Source organism: Hippichthys cyanospilos, chromosome 1 (genome assembly GCF_059441005.1).
Source record: "Hippichthys cyanospilos isolate Australia breed blue-spotted pipefish chromosome 1, RoL_Hcya_1.0, whole genome shotgun sequence".
In the NCBI taxonomy this organism is placed as follows: Eukaryota; Metazoa; Chordata; class Actinopteri; order Syngnathiformes; family Syngnathidae; genus Hippichthys; species Hippichthys cyanospilos.
Window position 1 is genome coordinate 1,194,639 of NC_142369.1, and position 14,751 is coordinate 1,209,389.

General features: G+C 44.1%; 1 protein-coding gene across 37 annotated transcripts in view; it reads left to right on the forward strand.

Moving 5' to 3' along the window:
- The window catches only part of ptprda (protein tyrosine phosphatase receptor type Da), a 292,760-nt gene that overhangs the window by 191,936 nt on the left and 86,073 nt on the right, over positions 1–14,751 (forward strand). For all 37 annotated transcript variants that reach the window (XM_088424682.1, XM_088424666.1, XM_088424683.1 and 34 more), the window contains one exon: positions 4,594–4,774. In XM_088424682.1, the coding sequence (XP_088280808.1) occupies positions 4,681–4,774 (94 nt within the window). In that variant the 5' untranslated portion in view covers positions 4,594–4,680. Of the gene's footprint in view, positions 1–4,593; positions 4,775–14,751 lie in introns of those variants that run through there.

The following is a 14,751-nucleotide window of genomic DNA, read 5'->3' on the forward strand; positions in this document are numbered from 1 at the left end:
TGTGGACAAAGATGAAATACTTTTGCAAAATCCCCCCCCCCAAGTGTCCCCAAAAGCTTACCTAATAGTGCTGTAACCTTGTGTGCGCCATAGCGTCATCCGTCAAAGCGCAGCAGGTCAGGGTCTTGCTCTTTTGGTGAGCATCCATCTGAAGCCAACAGCTGCCGGCCAAGAGGAAGAGAGAGTGCGCAAAAAGTCAAGGAGAGGCTGGAGAAAATCAAAACAAACACACGTTAGCAAGGTCCCGCGCGCAAAGCGGGGCTACTCTGGAAAAAAAAAAATCCAGTGCCGCTTTATGGCTCCCTTTGGACTGTTCAGTTTTCCTAAAAAACAAGTACAGTGGACCCCCGGGTTACGGCGTCCCTGGCTTATGTTATTTTAACGTTACGAAGTGGAATCCCAAGTTTTTGGCGTCCCCTCTTTAGGGCATTTTTCCCGCTTTACGGCGTCGACAACTGTCATGACCTGTGAGGTTGGCTGCGTTTATGTTGTTTTGCCTCCCCCTTCAGGCGTTTTTAGGTCATTTCTCTTATTTTCAAACTGCCTGCGCTGCAACGCGTCACTAAGATGCTGGCCGGCTATTGGTCGGTGTCACCATGTCACGAAGATGCCGATATGCTAAAGACGTGATCTGGTGTGAATGCTTCCAATATGCTATTTATTGTGCATTTTACTGCTTAATTCCAATTTGAACTGCTTCGCCATGGGTCCCGGGATTGCTATTGACGTTAAAGGTATGAAGATGATTAGTATGGAAACAAAGCTGGAGATAATCACGAAAAATTAGGCTAGGCTAGGCTGGGCTACTACCCTAGCTAGGGATATCATTTTTCCTTTATATATTTTTTATTTATGATGTTATTTAATTGTTTACATGTATATTATATATAAGTAGCACTTACTATTTTGTTAGCAATTTTGAAAATGCATATACAATTTGGATGTTTTTACCTGGGATTTTACACGCATTAGCTCATAGATTTTTATTGCCCGCCATTGGACGATTTCACATCCCAACCCTGGAACGGTTTGATTTCGTATGGCGGGGGTCCACTGCATAGTTCAGCCAAGGGAACGCGCGCTCACGGTGGTGTGAAAACTGTTGCAGATGTTGTATGCTTCTACGGTGCTACTTTTGATACGGATGGCCAGAAATAAGACCGATTGTTCTTTAATTGGACTTTTTCAATCAAAGAAAACCAAGCGAGATGTGGGGTACTCTCGTCGTCACGGTCACAACATTGAGACAGACTCTTGAAAAGAACCATCCAAAGCTAAAGAAAAAGCATGCGCCCGCCCTTTGATGTACATTATATGATACTTGGTGCAGCACCAGCAGGTGTCTTTTCAGCAATTATCACACTGGCAAAGGTCATTAGACCCAATTAGCTTCCTGTGGCGGTGCTGGTGTTTGGGGGGGGCCATATCAGCGTATCAAAAAAGAAGCCTCCTTTATTATTGTGTGCACGTGTGGTTCTGACCGGCGTAGCTTAGCATAGGTAAACTTAGCTGATCTTGGATTCGATTATTTTGTCTCAGTTCGTGTGCTTGCTTCCCCTGACTCATTTTTGCACCGCTAATTGAATACAGTGCATAACCCACGTTATTTCAGTTGAGTGAAATCTTTTACTTGAACGTAAAAACCGAACACGCTGAAGTGAAAATGCAATAAAAAAAACAATTCCAGTTAAAGTACACTTTGGAATAGGAAACGGTCCAAGCTTAAAAAAATATACATCAAAGTACTGTGTACAAATTAAAGCTGCAATGATTAATCGACTAAATACTAAACTGTATTGCTAATCAGTTTTGCTAACTTATGTGTCATTTGATCTACTATGATTTGTAATTGTCCAAATCCTCATCACGTCTGCCTCTTACCATTCAGTGCCAATCCTCTTGCGGACATTCATTCCGGGGCGGCATGGCTTAGTGGTAGAGTGGTCGTCTCCCAGCCGAAAGGCCGGGTTCGATCCCCCGACCATCAAGACCATGTCTAAGTGTCCTTGAGCAAGACACTGAACCCCCAGTTGCTCCTGATGCTGCGTCATCAGTAGGTAAATGACTAGTTAGTGTAAAGCGCTTTGAGTACCTAAGGTAGAAAAGCGCTATATAAGTGAAAGTCCATTTACCATTTACCATTTACCATTATATATTCTCTTATTTTTTTAGTGTCACCAGAATCAAACATTTGCAAACATTTACTTGAATAAATAAAAGTGTTTAAACTGGATATACTTTTTTGATGCAGTATATATATATATATATATATATATATATATATATATATATATATATATATATATATATATATAAAAGGATGCAATTAATTGACAAATATAGTCCACCAATTAATCGGGGTTAAAAAAAAGTACAAATGTGAGTTCATTCTCTGCCAGCTCAGTTAAAATGTATTTTTAACTTGTATAGCTTCCAAAGGCATTCATGATCAACCTGTCCTGCGCCATCCAAGTGGAACTGCATGTTTGACGTCTATAGCCGTCAATGGTAGCGAACGAGTTAACCATTTTCCATCTATTGCGATTATGGGAGTCTTCGCAAACACGTCGGATTGGTATTAAGACAAGAATAAAAAGATAAAGGATAAAGTGTTGCACTTGAGTTACCCAAAACGAATTCAGCCCAAAGTAATCAATTCCCAGAAAAGTTGCGTGAAAAGGAGTCGCCGCATTCCAAGTGCGACGCGTCCTTTCAAAAGTCTGCTTCGCGCCGCCGATGCTTTTCATCGAACATCGATGACAATACCGAGAAAGAGGGAGAAAAAAAAGAAAAAAGCACTCACAATGTTGTCTTTCTTCTCCCGGTGGTGTTATTGTGTTCCCATTCACTGCCGCCTCTATTCAAAAGGATGATAGCGATCGTGCATTATTAAACAAAGCCAGACAACATGCGCGCTGTTAATTAGAAAAGGGTGGAGTGTGTGTGCGTGCGTGCGTGCGCGCTTGTTGCTCGCCTTCGTTTTGATTGCGATCCTTATCGGCCAAAGACAAGAAGGGGGGAGGATTGTTGATGTTTTCCATAACGGACGCTCCCTGCTCCCGGCTCCCGGCTCCCGGCTCCCGGCTCCCGGTCCGCCGGTGAGCCCTTTTGGCCGAGCCTCCGCTGAGGTGGGACAGGCCCTGATTCGAATCACATCTGGATTTGAGCCGAGAGTATTCTCGTACGTTTCGAGTATGAATTTCATTTTTCATTTGTAGGGCTGGACGATTACGTTGACATGTCTTTACTGTTATTATTCATATAATGTTTATAAAAAACACGTATCTGAATTTGATTTTAATTAAATTAATTTTAATGGTAATACACGCTTTCATTTAATAATAATATTAATAATATATGCTTTAATTTTAATACATACATTTTATCTGAATTTTGTACTATAAATATTTATTATATCAACTATTTTAATGAATAAAAAATAGATTAATTCTTTATTAAACAAACAACTTGAAAATAGACTAAAACTATATATATATATATATATATATATATATATATATATATGTTGTGACAGACATTATTTAAATTTTCCATTTCAAATTTTGAACAAATCAATTGCAACATGAATTAGTTTCTTGCCAAACTGTGATATAGTGGCTCCTTTTCAAAATCTATGCTTTTGTTTTGGTTCCAGTTCATGTTATCCAGTTGATATTCTGAATAAAATGTGTCTCTAGATGCCTCTTGAAGTGCAGTTCCAAAGTTTTGCTAAATGCATCGCTCGCATTTAAATAGCAAGTTTGAGCATCTTGCTATTTAGGTCGCCCGCATGATATCGCGCCAACAACAATCTTTCGGCATCTAGTGCAACCTGTTGAGGCTGGAAGGGTGCTCCTCCCACCTGCGGTCCCTTCTGAAGGTTTCAAACTTTCCCCAGATGGGGTTTTTGAGTTTTTTCTTCCCCTCGGGGGAGCTTTGTTCAGGGAATGCTCTAGTGTATTTGTGATGTTCCATATTTTTCATCTGTGAGGCCCTTTGAAACCGCGCTGATTGAGGGCTATACAAATAATTGTACTTCCGGGAAGACCTTCAAAATAAAAGTGTGGCAATGCCGCCCTCGTCTTGTCACTTGTACTATAAGTACAATTTATTTTGAAGGATCGTCTGGCTTTCTCACAACGTTTGGCTTTGCCCGCGATACCGCGGCTATCGTGACTACGATACGACGGCGCCCTGAAGACCTGAATCGGCTTCAATCGGGCTGCCATTTTTTGGGGGGTACGTTATTTGAAAGAGAGGACTTGCATTTTGTTTTATTTCCGTGGTCTGGGAGAATCCCAAATCGACAGTGGCATGCGAGCAAATTCATATCTGCGTGCGTGCGCTTCCTCCTTTCGCATTCTCCCGCGCACACACGCGGCGCCGAGTGACTATTCCATTTAGAGAAGTGTCAGAACATAGCCCGCGAGCACGTCAGCCTCCTCCTATCCCGTGGCACCTCCAGCCGAGGCCGTGCGGGGGTATGTCACAAATGTGCGGGCTGAGATAAAACCCGGCGAGCAAACAGCTTTGTTTCATTCACTTCTTCTCTCTCTCTCTCCCTCCCTCCCGCTCGCCCCTCATCTCGCTCAGGCTGTGATTCCGTTCCCTGCGTCTGAGAAATCAGAGCGGACTGACTCACAGGGCCGCGTGAGCCAGCGCCACCGAGGCTGCCAAAGCATGCTGGTGCCAAGCTGTCCCACCATGCGCCGCGCCGGGCCCGCGCTGATGCTCATGGCCCTGGGTCTGCTGCTCCGCCTCGCCGACGCTCAAAGTAAGTGCAACCTCCGCCGTGCTCGATAATTAGCCGCGAGCGATCGGCGGCGTCCGTCGGAACTTGTTTGCCGTGCCGCCAAAGTGCCGGAGTTGAGTTCATTCGGTCCGTGGCGCCTAACTCGATTTATATCAACGGTTGCTCCCCGTTGAAATCCATCCCGACCCCGAAAAACGCCACGTTTCATTTCACGAAAAAGGGCCGAAACGCATCATTGGGACCCCTGTTTACGAGGTGAACCGTTCCGCGGTTGGGATGGGAACGCGAATTCCTTATTTAGCTAATGCGTTTAAAACCCCGGGTAAAAATATCAAAATTGTGAATACATAATAAAAATGGCTTACAAAATAGTATAGTAAGTGCTACTTACATATAATATACAGGTATACAATTAAATAACATCACGAATGAAACAATATAGAAAGGATTTAAGTTTGAGTGTATTGACGAGCTTCTTATGGCCGTATTCCATAGTGAGGGTAGCCTAGCCTAGCCTAGCCTTCTTGGTATTTCCTGAGTATCTATAAGCGCAGTCACCACACACTGACTGCCATGTTTGAGAAGAGAAGTTATCGTTTTTGATGTCGCAAGGTAAATAAAATGGCGTAAAGTGGAGAGAAATGTCCACGTCGTAAGTTGAAAAAAACCTAAGACAGGGACGTCGTAAACCGGGGTCCACTGTACTGTGTTTTTTCAGACCATAAGCCGCACCAACAAAAAATTTACAGAAAAGTACCCATATTCGCACGGCTGCTTCCCAGTTCAAAGGCCCCGGCTCAATCCCAGCTCCGGCCTTACTGTGCGGAGTTTGCATGTTTTCCCCGTGCCCGTGTGGGTTTTCTCAAGGCCCTTGGGCTTCCTCCCACAAACAAAAACATCCAATCCAAATCCAATCCAATCCAAAAACATCCATGCTAGGTAGATTAGTCGCTCTAAATAAAGGTGCTGTTGGGTGTGTGAATGGTTGCTTGTCTCAATTTGCCCTGCTATTGGCTGGCGTTTATTTCAAGCCCCGCCTACTGCCCAATGACACATGGGCTAGGCACCAAGTCTGCACCCCTGTGAGGATAAGAGGCTCATGGATGTATTTTTGTCATTGACATGCCGCACCGGACTACGATGCAGGTTATAACAAAATATTTATGCAGAAAGATGACACATTAAAGTTAGTTTTTTTTTTCCAGTGTCACCGCATTTGGATTCCACGTTTTTTCTATTTCTATTTCTACGCTTGCGAAACAAAGCAAAAAAATGCATCGAGCTCTCAGGTCCAAATAATAACGCCGCGTGATTTTCGGCATTTTCCCGTCTTTGCTGAAATGAAATAGGAGCATATAAAATAGCTTCATTTGGTCAACGCAAGGCGGGACGTTATCTCCATCCGCTGATCCGTGACTGCCATCGAAATGCGCTCGAGTCTCCGTCGGGCAATTCCCGGCCGGAGCGAAACGATCAGGTGAAGCGGAAGCGCCGAGCCCGGCCGGGGAACGTCATGATGAGAAGTGTCTGGAATGGAGCTTCTCGACATCGGGCACCTGCCCGTTGATGTGTGACAACAGCTTTCAAACCTCATTGAGCTCTGGCCCTGTGACACCCCCCCCACCCCATCCAACTCCCCGGCGCCCCGCCCGCATCCATGAATCATTAGCTTCGGGAGGCACGGTGAGATGAATAAAAGTTTTATCACTCCCTTTGCACCCGCTGAAATCCCCCTCAGTGTGAATATCACTGAATAGGGCGGGGGGGTGATGATGATGATGATGATGATGGTGGTGCTGTTGTGGGGGAGGGAGGGGCGTCCAATTCACCCAAGGTCACAGAGCAGCGAGCCGCACAAAGTGAAATTGATGGGACCGATTTTTCCAACTTTTCCCGTCGTCCCGACATACAACATACACAAGACACCCGTACTAATCGATTGGGTCTTGTTTCAACGTACGGAATTTGCTCAAAACGTACCCCTGCCCCCTCGCTTGATTCTGGCCCGGGTGGGCAAACATTTGAACCCAAGGGCTTCAATTTTCCTTTATATATTTTTTTTAATTGTGGGTTAGGGTTACGGTTAGGGCCTCAATTTTCCTTTATATATTTTTTAATTTACGATATTTAATTATTTACATGTATATTATACATAAATTGTACTTACTGTAATATTTTGTGACTAATTTTGAATATGAACTGTATATAAAATGTAAATGTTTTTACCTGGTCTTTTGTACGCATTAGCTAATTAGCATAGGTTTCTATTGCCCGCCATACGGCAAATTCGGACTTACGATCCCAACTCCGGAACGGATTCATATCTTACGGCGGGGGTCCGCGGTATAGGACATTGCTTCGGATTGATGCCGGAAAATGAGGATATGCACTTTTAAATGAAACAAAAAGATCAAAATCATGACAATTTTTCGATCTTGGTCGCGCCTCTGCAGTCATGCGCTGCGCTAACTGTGCGGTGTCACATTTCGGCGACAAAAGGAAGCGTTCCTCGGTTTGAGTGCAGGACGCGGAAAAGAAAAGCCAAGCGGCCTTGCGATAGGGGGCGTTTTGGTCCAGGGTTAATTATTGCACTCTAAAAGCAGACTCTTTGAGTGTCTCTCCTAGCGATGGAGTGACAAGCCATTGTAGCCCCCGAGGTGTAATTATCTCCATTTTCTGTCACGCGGATTCAAACGCGTCCGCCTGGCTGGAGGCCGAGCGGGGACGGGGTGGAAACGTCGCCCTCGCTCGCTCGGTGCTCCGGACGTAGGCTACGAGGCGCGCGGGAGCCCAAAACGGCTGACTCGGCCCGCTCGACAGATGGCCCGATGCTGGGAGCCGGCCCCGCTCGCCGCCCCATCAACAATCGCCATTAAAGATAATGGCAAATTTGCTCCGAGGAAAAATGGGAAGCCCGGCGCAAAACGGCCTGAAAAATCGTCTCGGCGGATTGCGGGGATGTTGATTTGGCGTCACGGTTTTCAAGCCACTCGCCGCCCCACGCCGTTTCCCCGCTCGTTTTCTCCGACATCAAATGCGGTCCGGTTTTAATTTGTGCGGCAAATTGGGCTTGGCGACGTCTTGAAAGAGGTGCGTAATTGTCCCCCGTGAGCCCGGGGGACAAAATTTACGCTTTATGTCGTCTGCTGAACCAATACACGGAAAAGGGGCGGAGATCAAACATCTCCGGCTAGAGGAGAAGAAATGCACGTGCCTCGGTTCGGTTGGTTGGAACGGCACCAAATTTCTGTGGAAAATACGCCTGGAACTTCAAAGTGAGAAACGTGTTCAGGGAGCCTCAAAGGATTACCTTGTTTGTGTGCAGAGTGATTTATCATTTTTCGCCGTTAAGAAATATTGGTCTCGCTGCGTACGGTATGTGACCAGTAAAGGACAATTGCAAACGAAATATTGTTGGAAAATCACACCTAACACACTAAACGTACAAAAAAAACCCCAAAAGTTAAATTGTATTTAAAAGGGGTCAATCTAAAATCCTTACATGCAGATCCTCTATCGTAATCACGGTACACTGATCAATGTTGTGTTCTCGAAAATTGATCATCCTATCAATTATTTCCTCAAATTTGAGTTATTGTCTACTCGGGTCGAACGGGAGTTGAATTGAGTGGATAAAAATAGTCATTTCTGACCTTCCGTGCATATAAAATTGCCAGTGCTAGCTAGTTAGCAATCGTGATTAGCATTAGCGCACTAGCGATTACCATTGTCAAGAAAAGCTAACTAGCATTTAGTTCATCTATACATGATGTGCATCCACAGGTAATGGTGTCAATAGTATTCTGAGGAAATGAAAGAGCGGACTTGTTTGCTAAGCTGCAATGAGGTTGACTACTTCCTCTTCTTTTTCTTCCTCTCTTCTTCCCCTTCTCATTCTCCTTCATACTTCTTAAACTTCTTCTGGTTATTCTTTCTTCTCCTTTTTCTCCTCTTTCCTTTTCTTCTCATTCCTCCTTCTCCGTCACCTTCTTCTGCTGCTACGTCTTGTTATTTGACTTCACTTTCTTCTCTGTTTCTCCTCATTATTTTTCTGTTCTATTTTACTGTTTTCCTCCTCGTCCAACTTCTTTGTCTTCTATTTCCTCTTCTCCTTCTCCATTTCTTCTCCTCCTCCCTTCCTTTCTTCCTCCATTTCTTGTACTTTCTCCTCATTCTTCTCATCATTTTCCTCATCTTTCTTTTTCTTGTTCTTCTCCTCTTCTTCTTTTCCTTCTCCATTTCTTCCGCTCCTTCTCCTTCTTCTTCTTTTTTGCCTTTTCTTTTGTCTTCTTCTTCTCCTCCTCAATTGTTCTTTGTCTTCTCTTTCTTCTCATTTTCTCCTTCTTTTCATTCTTTTTCTCTTTCCTGTTCTTCTTCTTCTCCTTCTCCCACTTTTCCCAGCCTTCGCCACCTTTTCTCCTTCTCCCTTCTTTTATTCTTTTTCTGCTCCTTTTCCTTTTTCTTTGTCTTCCTTTGCCTTTTTCTCCTTTTCTCCTCGCCATTCTTCTTCTCTTTCCAAATCTTCTGGCCCTTCTTCTTCTGCTCCTTCTACTTTTCTTCAATTGCTTCTTCTTTTTATTCTTTTTTTTTTTATTCTTTTTCTTTTTGTATTCTTTTCGACAAGCAGACTTGGCAGCTTTTTGTTTGGCTGCCCAATACTGATTGTAATTTGAACATCTAAACCCTCGCCATTGGTGTTGTTAGTAGTAAAGCGTTGTATTCTTCGATAATTCAGCCGTGGTGCTTTTCGGGAAGTTACTTATTCCGTTCTTTGGTGACACAGCATGTTTTCGCATTGTCTTTGATAAAAGCCGGCGAACTGACATTTTTAGTTGACATGCTTTTAAAGTTGACTTACCCAACTCGGTTGATGTTTTTCCCGGTCCAAGTTTGCGCAGTATAAATTAGACATCTGAGCGGACTGCTTTTTTGCCAAATGCTGTCATTTGACATCACAGTTCTTCAGGGCTCAAGTAACCAATCAGCTTGCGACTGTCCAATGACATAACTGAACACAAATATGATGTCATTTTCAGTTACCAGCAAATGACCAAACGGAGGACCCTCGACATGGACAAAAAGGGTGGAATATGATTCCACAAATATCATATTTAGCATGTTTATACGTAGAAGGGATTACTGAAAAATGGAGGTTGGCCTTCCCTTTTAAGAGAATTGTTTAACATTGCCAGCTCCAAGGATGATTCACGGTGAAAATGTCTGGTATAGTGCCAGCCTAAATAACGCGCAAATCTGGCATTAGAAAAAAAAAAAGAAACATTCTAATCTGTGGGAAAAAAAAACCAAAGCATTAGAGCTAATTTGTTAAATCGGGGTTTATTTTGTCCACTAGTGATTTGTTTTGTTTGTTTAGCTCTGGAAACGTTGTTTTGACAGCATGAAAGACTGAGGAAATGTTAGCTAGCTTTTCATTTTGTGGGCATTTTTTTTTTTTTTTCTGTCAATGTGCCAAGTTATCCAAATAATTAGTGCCAATAATTGATGGTTAAAACAGAACAGGCTGCTTTTTTACTGAAATACGTTCCCCCGTCTACTTTCATTTGTTTTCTTCAACATTTGAATCCGCAGTCGTTCTTTCATCTATCTTTGAAGGCAAGTATATGGCTTTTCGGCACTTTTCGCCACCGATTAGAACTTATCTGGCGGTGACCACTCGCCACGACGGACTCCGTCAGAGCGCGAGCCCAAAAGTGTTTTAATTGATTGGCCCGCCGCTCGTCTCTCTCCGAGCCGTCAATTGCTATCGACGGGCTTCCCTTTAGCCTCCGCGGGCGTTAGCGCGTTTCGCGCTGGATTTCTCTAAAGTGTCCGCTCCCTTTTCTCACAGCCTGCGGTAAAAAAAAAAGATGTCCATTAACACAAGGATGGTTCAGATGCTGTGAAAAAGTAGTTGGAATCCAAATCTATTTTATTTCAAGTAGAATCAGCTGCGGCTTTCTGCTAATGTGCTCATTTTAACCTTGAAATAGCACGGGATTTTTATTTGATTTTTTTCATTTCAATGTTTTGTCTTGGGAGAGGTTTGACCTCGTTGTTACTTTGCAGGTAGAAATGAATGTCAAAATTAAAAATGTTGAAAATTCAATTACTTTTCAGAGTAAGTATGCAAAATGAATTGATTTTTCTATATCCACAAAATAAACTAAAAACATGTGTATATGTATGTAAATATATTTATTGTTTTTAGCTTTGTTTTTATTCATGAAGATTTTATATTTAAAAATAATTTGTGTTGTATGGATCCTATTCATCTGTGTTAACAGCTGAAATTTTTCAATAATAATAGATTTTTTTTTTTCTGCACCAGTTCTGATTTTTAGCTGTTGAGGCTAATTCCAGATATTTTGAGCAAATATTCATTTTTAATAACATGAAAATATCAGTGTCAAAATCAAAAATAAGTCCAAACTCCAACATTTGTCGCTTTTTTTCAATCATAGGTATATTGATTGCATACTATTTATTTGATACATTTTAAACAGCTTTCATCTTTGCATTTTTCACAAGCTCACGAGGCTCATCAGCAAATCTGTAAAACTAAACCAAAACTTCAACAACTAAATAGCTCCCTAAATTTCGACAGTACATTAAGGTTCCGAATTAAGATTTTGGGTAGGTTATCTAAAAAAAAGAAACGGCGCTACAGCAGGACTCGTCGATCCAATTCTTGCCGAAGTCCCAAACGGAAAAGCGCAGCCGTACGGAATGTCGTGTCCGTCTCGAAAAATCCGTTCCCGGCCAAATCCCATACGTTCCCGTTGGGCGTCGCGCGAGACCCTTGGCCACACAACAAGAGCGCGGCGTCGCCGCTCGCGTTTGCGTCTTTTGCAAAGGGCGCGCCGCGCGGCTCCCGGAACACACGCGACGACGACGGCGCGTTAGCGCAGCGGGATGAGCTCGCAGCTAGTCCGAAGGCTAATGATCCGCTATTCCCCAGATGACGGCGGGTTGTAATGTGTGTGTTTTATGCATGCATGGCCTAATCTGAATTATTGTAAAGTAGTGTTGTATTTGCATATGAGCTCCGGGGCTATACCGAAATTAGCATTTTTACAACGGCTCAAATTAAATCCCTCTGCTTAATTTGCCCGCGTGCTAATTTGATTTGAGTGTATTGCCTTTTACGCACGCGCGTATTAAGAACGCTCGGTATGTTCTCTTAAGAGCGGCCCGGAGAACGCACACGCGCGCGGTAGGTGTTCGCCTCCCCGCTTAATGACATTAAGGCCGGAGAATGGCGGGCGCGCCCGGATGCTTCGTCCGCTGGAAAACGCCCTCCTCTCGCACGTTTCCAGTCGGCTCATTTCCAAATAGGCGCTAACTCCTAGTGCGCTTCGGCAATGGCGGCCATGTATATGCCGGCGGAGCGCAGAGAATTTACTTTTGTACTTTTGGTACTAAGGTAACCTAGGTAATCAAGTACATTTGTACGTATGATTTTAGGTCTTAATTACTGTTGAATCACGTTTGTACTTAATTCATGTAGTAACAGGTCATCTTAGGTCATCTTGCTTAGGAATAATTTGAAAAAAATAGGTTGTATCTGGTATTGAATGTCTAGAGTCTTGAAAAATGTCAAAATACGTCTTTGGGATCGAATGAGTTCATAACATATTGTTCCATTACTCTAAACTGCTATCATGGGACGAGACACAAGTCTCCCGAGTTTGAGTCCACGAGAGACATATCGAGAGATTGAAAATAATTTAATAAAAATAATGGTCATTTTTTTCATAGGCTCATTTTACTTATGGTAGCTATATTAGCTCGTGTTAGCTGCATTGGTTTTTACAAAACACATTTTTCTGAAACGCCAACATGTTACAATTCATTTCTTCGATTGGAAAACCAAAACCATCGCCGGGTATGTTCAAAAGTGATCAGTGGTAAGGGCGACCGTTTCCAGCTTTTGACGTCCGTCTGAAAAGAAATCCGACTGCTCTCGGGAGCCGATTTATGCTCCAGGTCGGCTGGCCTTCTCGCCATGCTTGGCGATGTGTTTTAGCTCGATGCGGTACGTGGTCCCGGTGCTGCACGGAGACATATTGTCGCGTACGAGATCTGGTCCCATTCCCACTAAATAGCTACGCGGTGCAAAATTTCAGACGTTTCAGTTTTCGGCATCGCTCGTGGGTGGCGGAAAGTGGCGAAATGTCCATACTATGGGATAACATTGAGACCACAATGTCCAGACTGCATGCAAATATATCATCGTCACGATAAAAACAACAACGGGCACACGAAATCCTTCGCATCACATCGCGGCTTTACGTATCCCTAGTCGGCCATTTTTTCACCGGGTAACCGGTCGGCGAGACGGCCGCCATTAATCATTCAACAGGTGCCTTGTCAAAACCCCAACGCAAAGAAACGTCAACGGGCTGGAAAAAAAACCCAACTCCCCTTTGCCTTTTCCCTTCCTTCCCCGGCACTGAATTTGTCAAGAAGGAGGAAGCGGGTCCAGATGAATTAGACTCCATTTTGTGTTCATCCTTTGCTTTTTCTTCATCTTGCCCGCAGTCCTCACAGGGACCATTTATCACGTCGCCATCTCGGCGGCCTCCCCCGGTCCCGGCCGGTCCGCCGAGCCATTAGACTATCTCCGCCTTGCGCTGCGCACGCCTATGCGCGACATTTATCATCTTTTGTCCCAACTTTTTATCTGGCCCGGCGCCCTGTTGGGAGCCCTAACGGCGACCGGCCGCCGTAATGAAGCGCTGGGAGGTTAGCGGCTACAAAATAAGCTAATTAAAGCTAGCAAACAAAAGGAAATGGAATGGGGACGAGGGGGGGGTTGTGAAAATGCCAGAGAAGGAGAGCTCACAGATGGTAGCGAGGAAGCCGAAGCGGCGATGTGGCAAAACGCCCTCGCCTTCTTTTCTTCGTATTCCGAGGGCTCTCTTCTGTCCTGGGATGTCCTTTTTAGCGTGACTCGGACCTTTGCGATCGACGAAGCGCAGATAGTGCCATTTTTGCCAGGGTCTGACCGAATATGGCCCTTAACCCTTGCGCATTCATTTTAAAAAGACAACACTGGCGTTTATTGACATTAACATTTTGAACAATTTTTTTTTTCTTTAAACCACTCCAAAGGTTCAGTGGCATGAGATATATCCATACATATGTAGTTTTTATTTTTGTATGCACTCCTCGACCCAGCGCAGAACATATCCAAAAATGTGACGTGTAAAAAATGTAAAGGGGCCGCATCGCCATTCGTCTCACTCGGCGGGAGGACGAGCGATCCCCAACCTCATCGGCACGTCGATGTGAGCGTTATCGAGCGGATGCGGCAAAATGTCAGGGCGGGGTATTAGCGGGGCGATTATTAATCCATATCTTGCCGGGTAGACAATTTAATTATAGGATAATCGATGGTTCTTGATCTTGTAGATGCAGAGCGGTGTACCGGCGGGTTGATGAAATTTCGGGAAATTCCAATCCTGCACCGAGCCCATTCGGCCGTTTGAAAGTATTTCGAATGTGTTTTTTCAGCACAAGACCTCGACTGGCGTATAATCCAAATATCTATCAAAACTGGAAATTTTAGACAGGTTGTGAATGCGTTTTGTGACTCCAGCAAAGACGCCCCGGTTCAAATTGACCGATGGACGTTCTAGCTTCGGGTTCCGAATGCTTTCGAACTCGTCAAATTTCCCACAGTGGTTGTCGGCATCATTTGGCGTGGGACTAATTGCGCAACTGCAGCTCATTGTTTTTTTGCGGGATGAAATTTAGGACGAGAAGGAGCACGGCCAATTAGATATCGCCGCGTAAATACGAGATTTTATTTTGATTTCTTGGGCTTATCTGTAAAAAAGTACGGCGTGGGCAGAGATCCAGGCAGCGGTAAGTGGCCCGGCGCCACCCCGCGCTAACGATGAGGCTGGGAGGGAGATGGGGACGGATTAAAGGGATCTCGGTGGAGGGATTGTCAAACATGGAAGTAAAAGTTTGTGATTAAATATGTCAGGCGG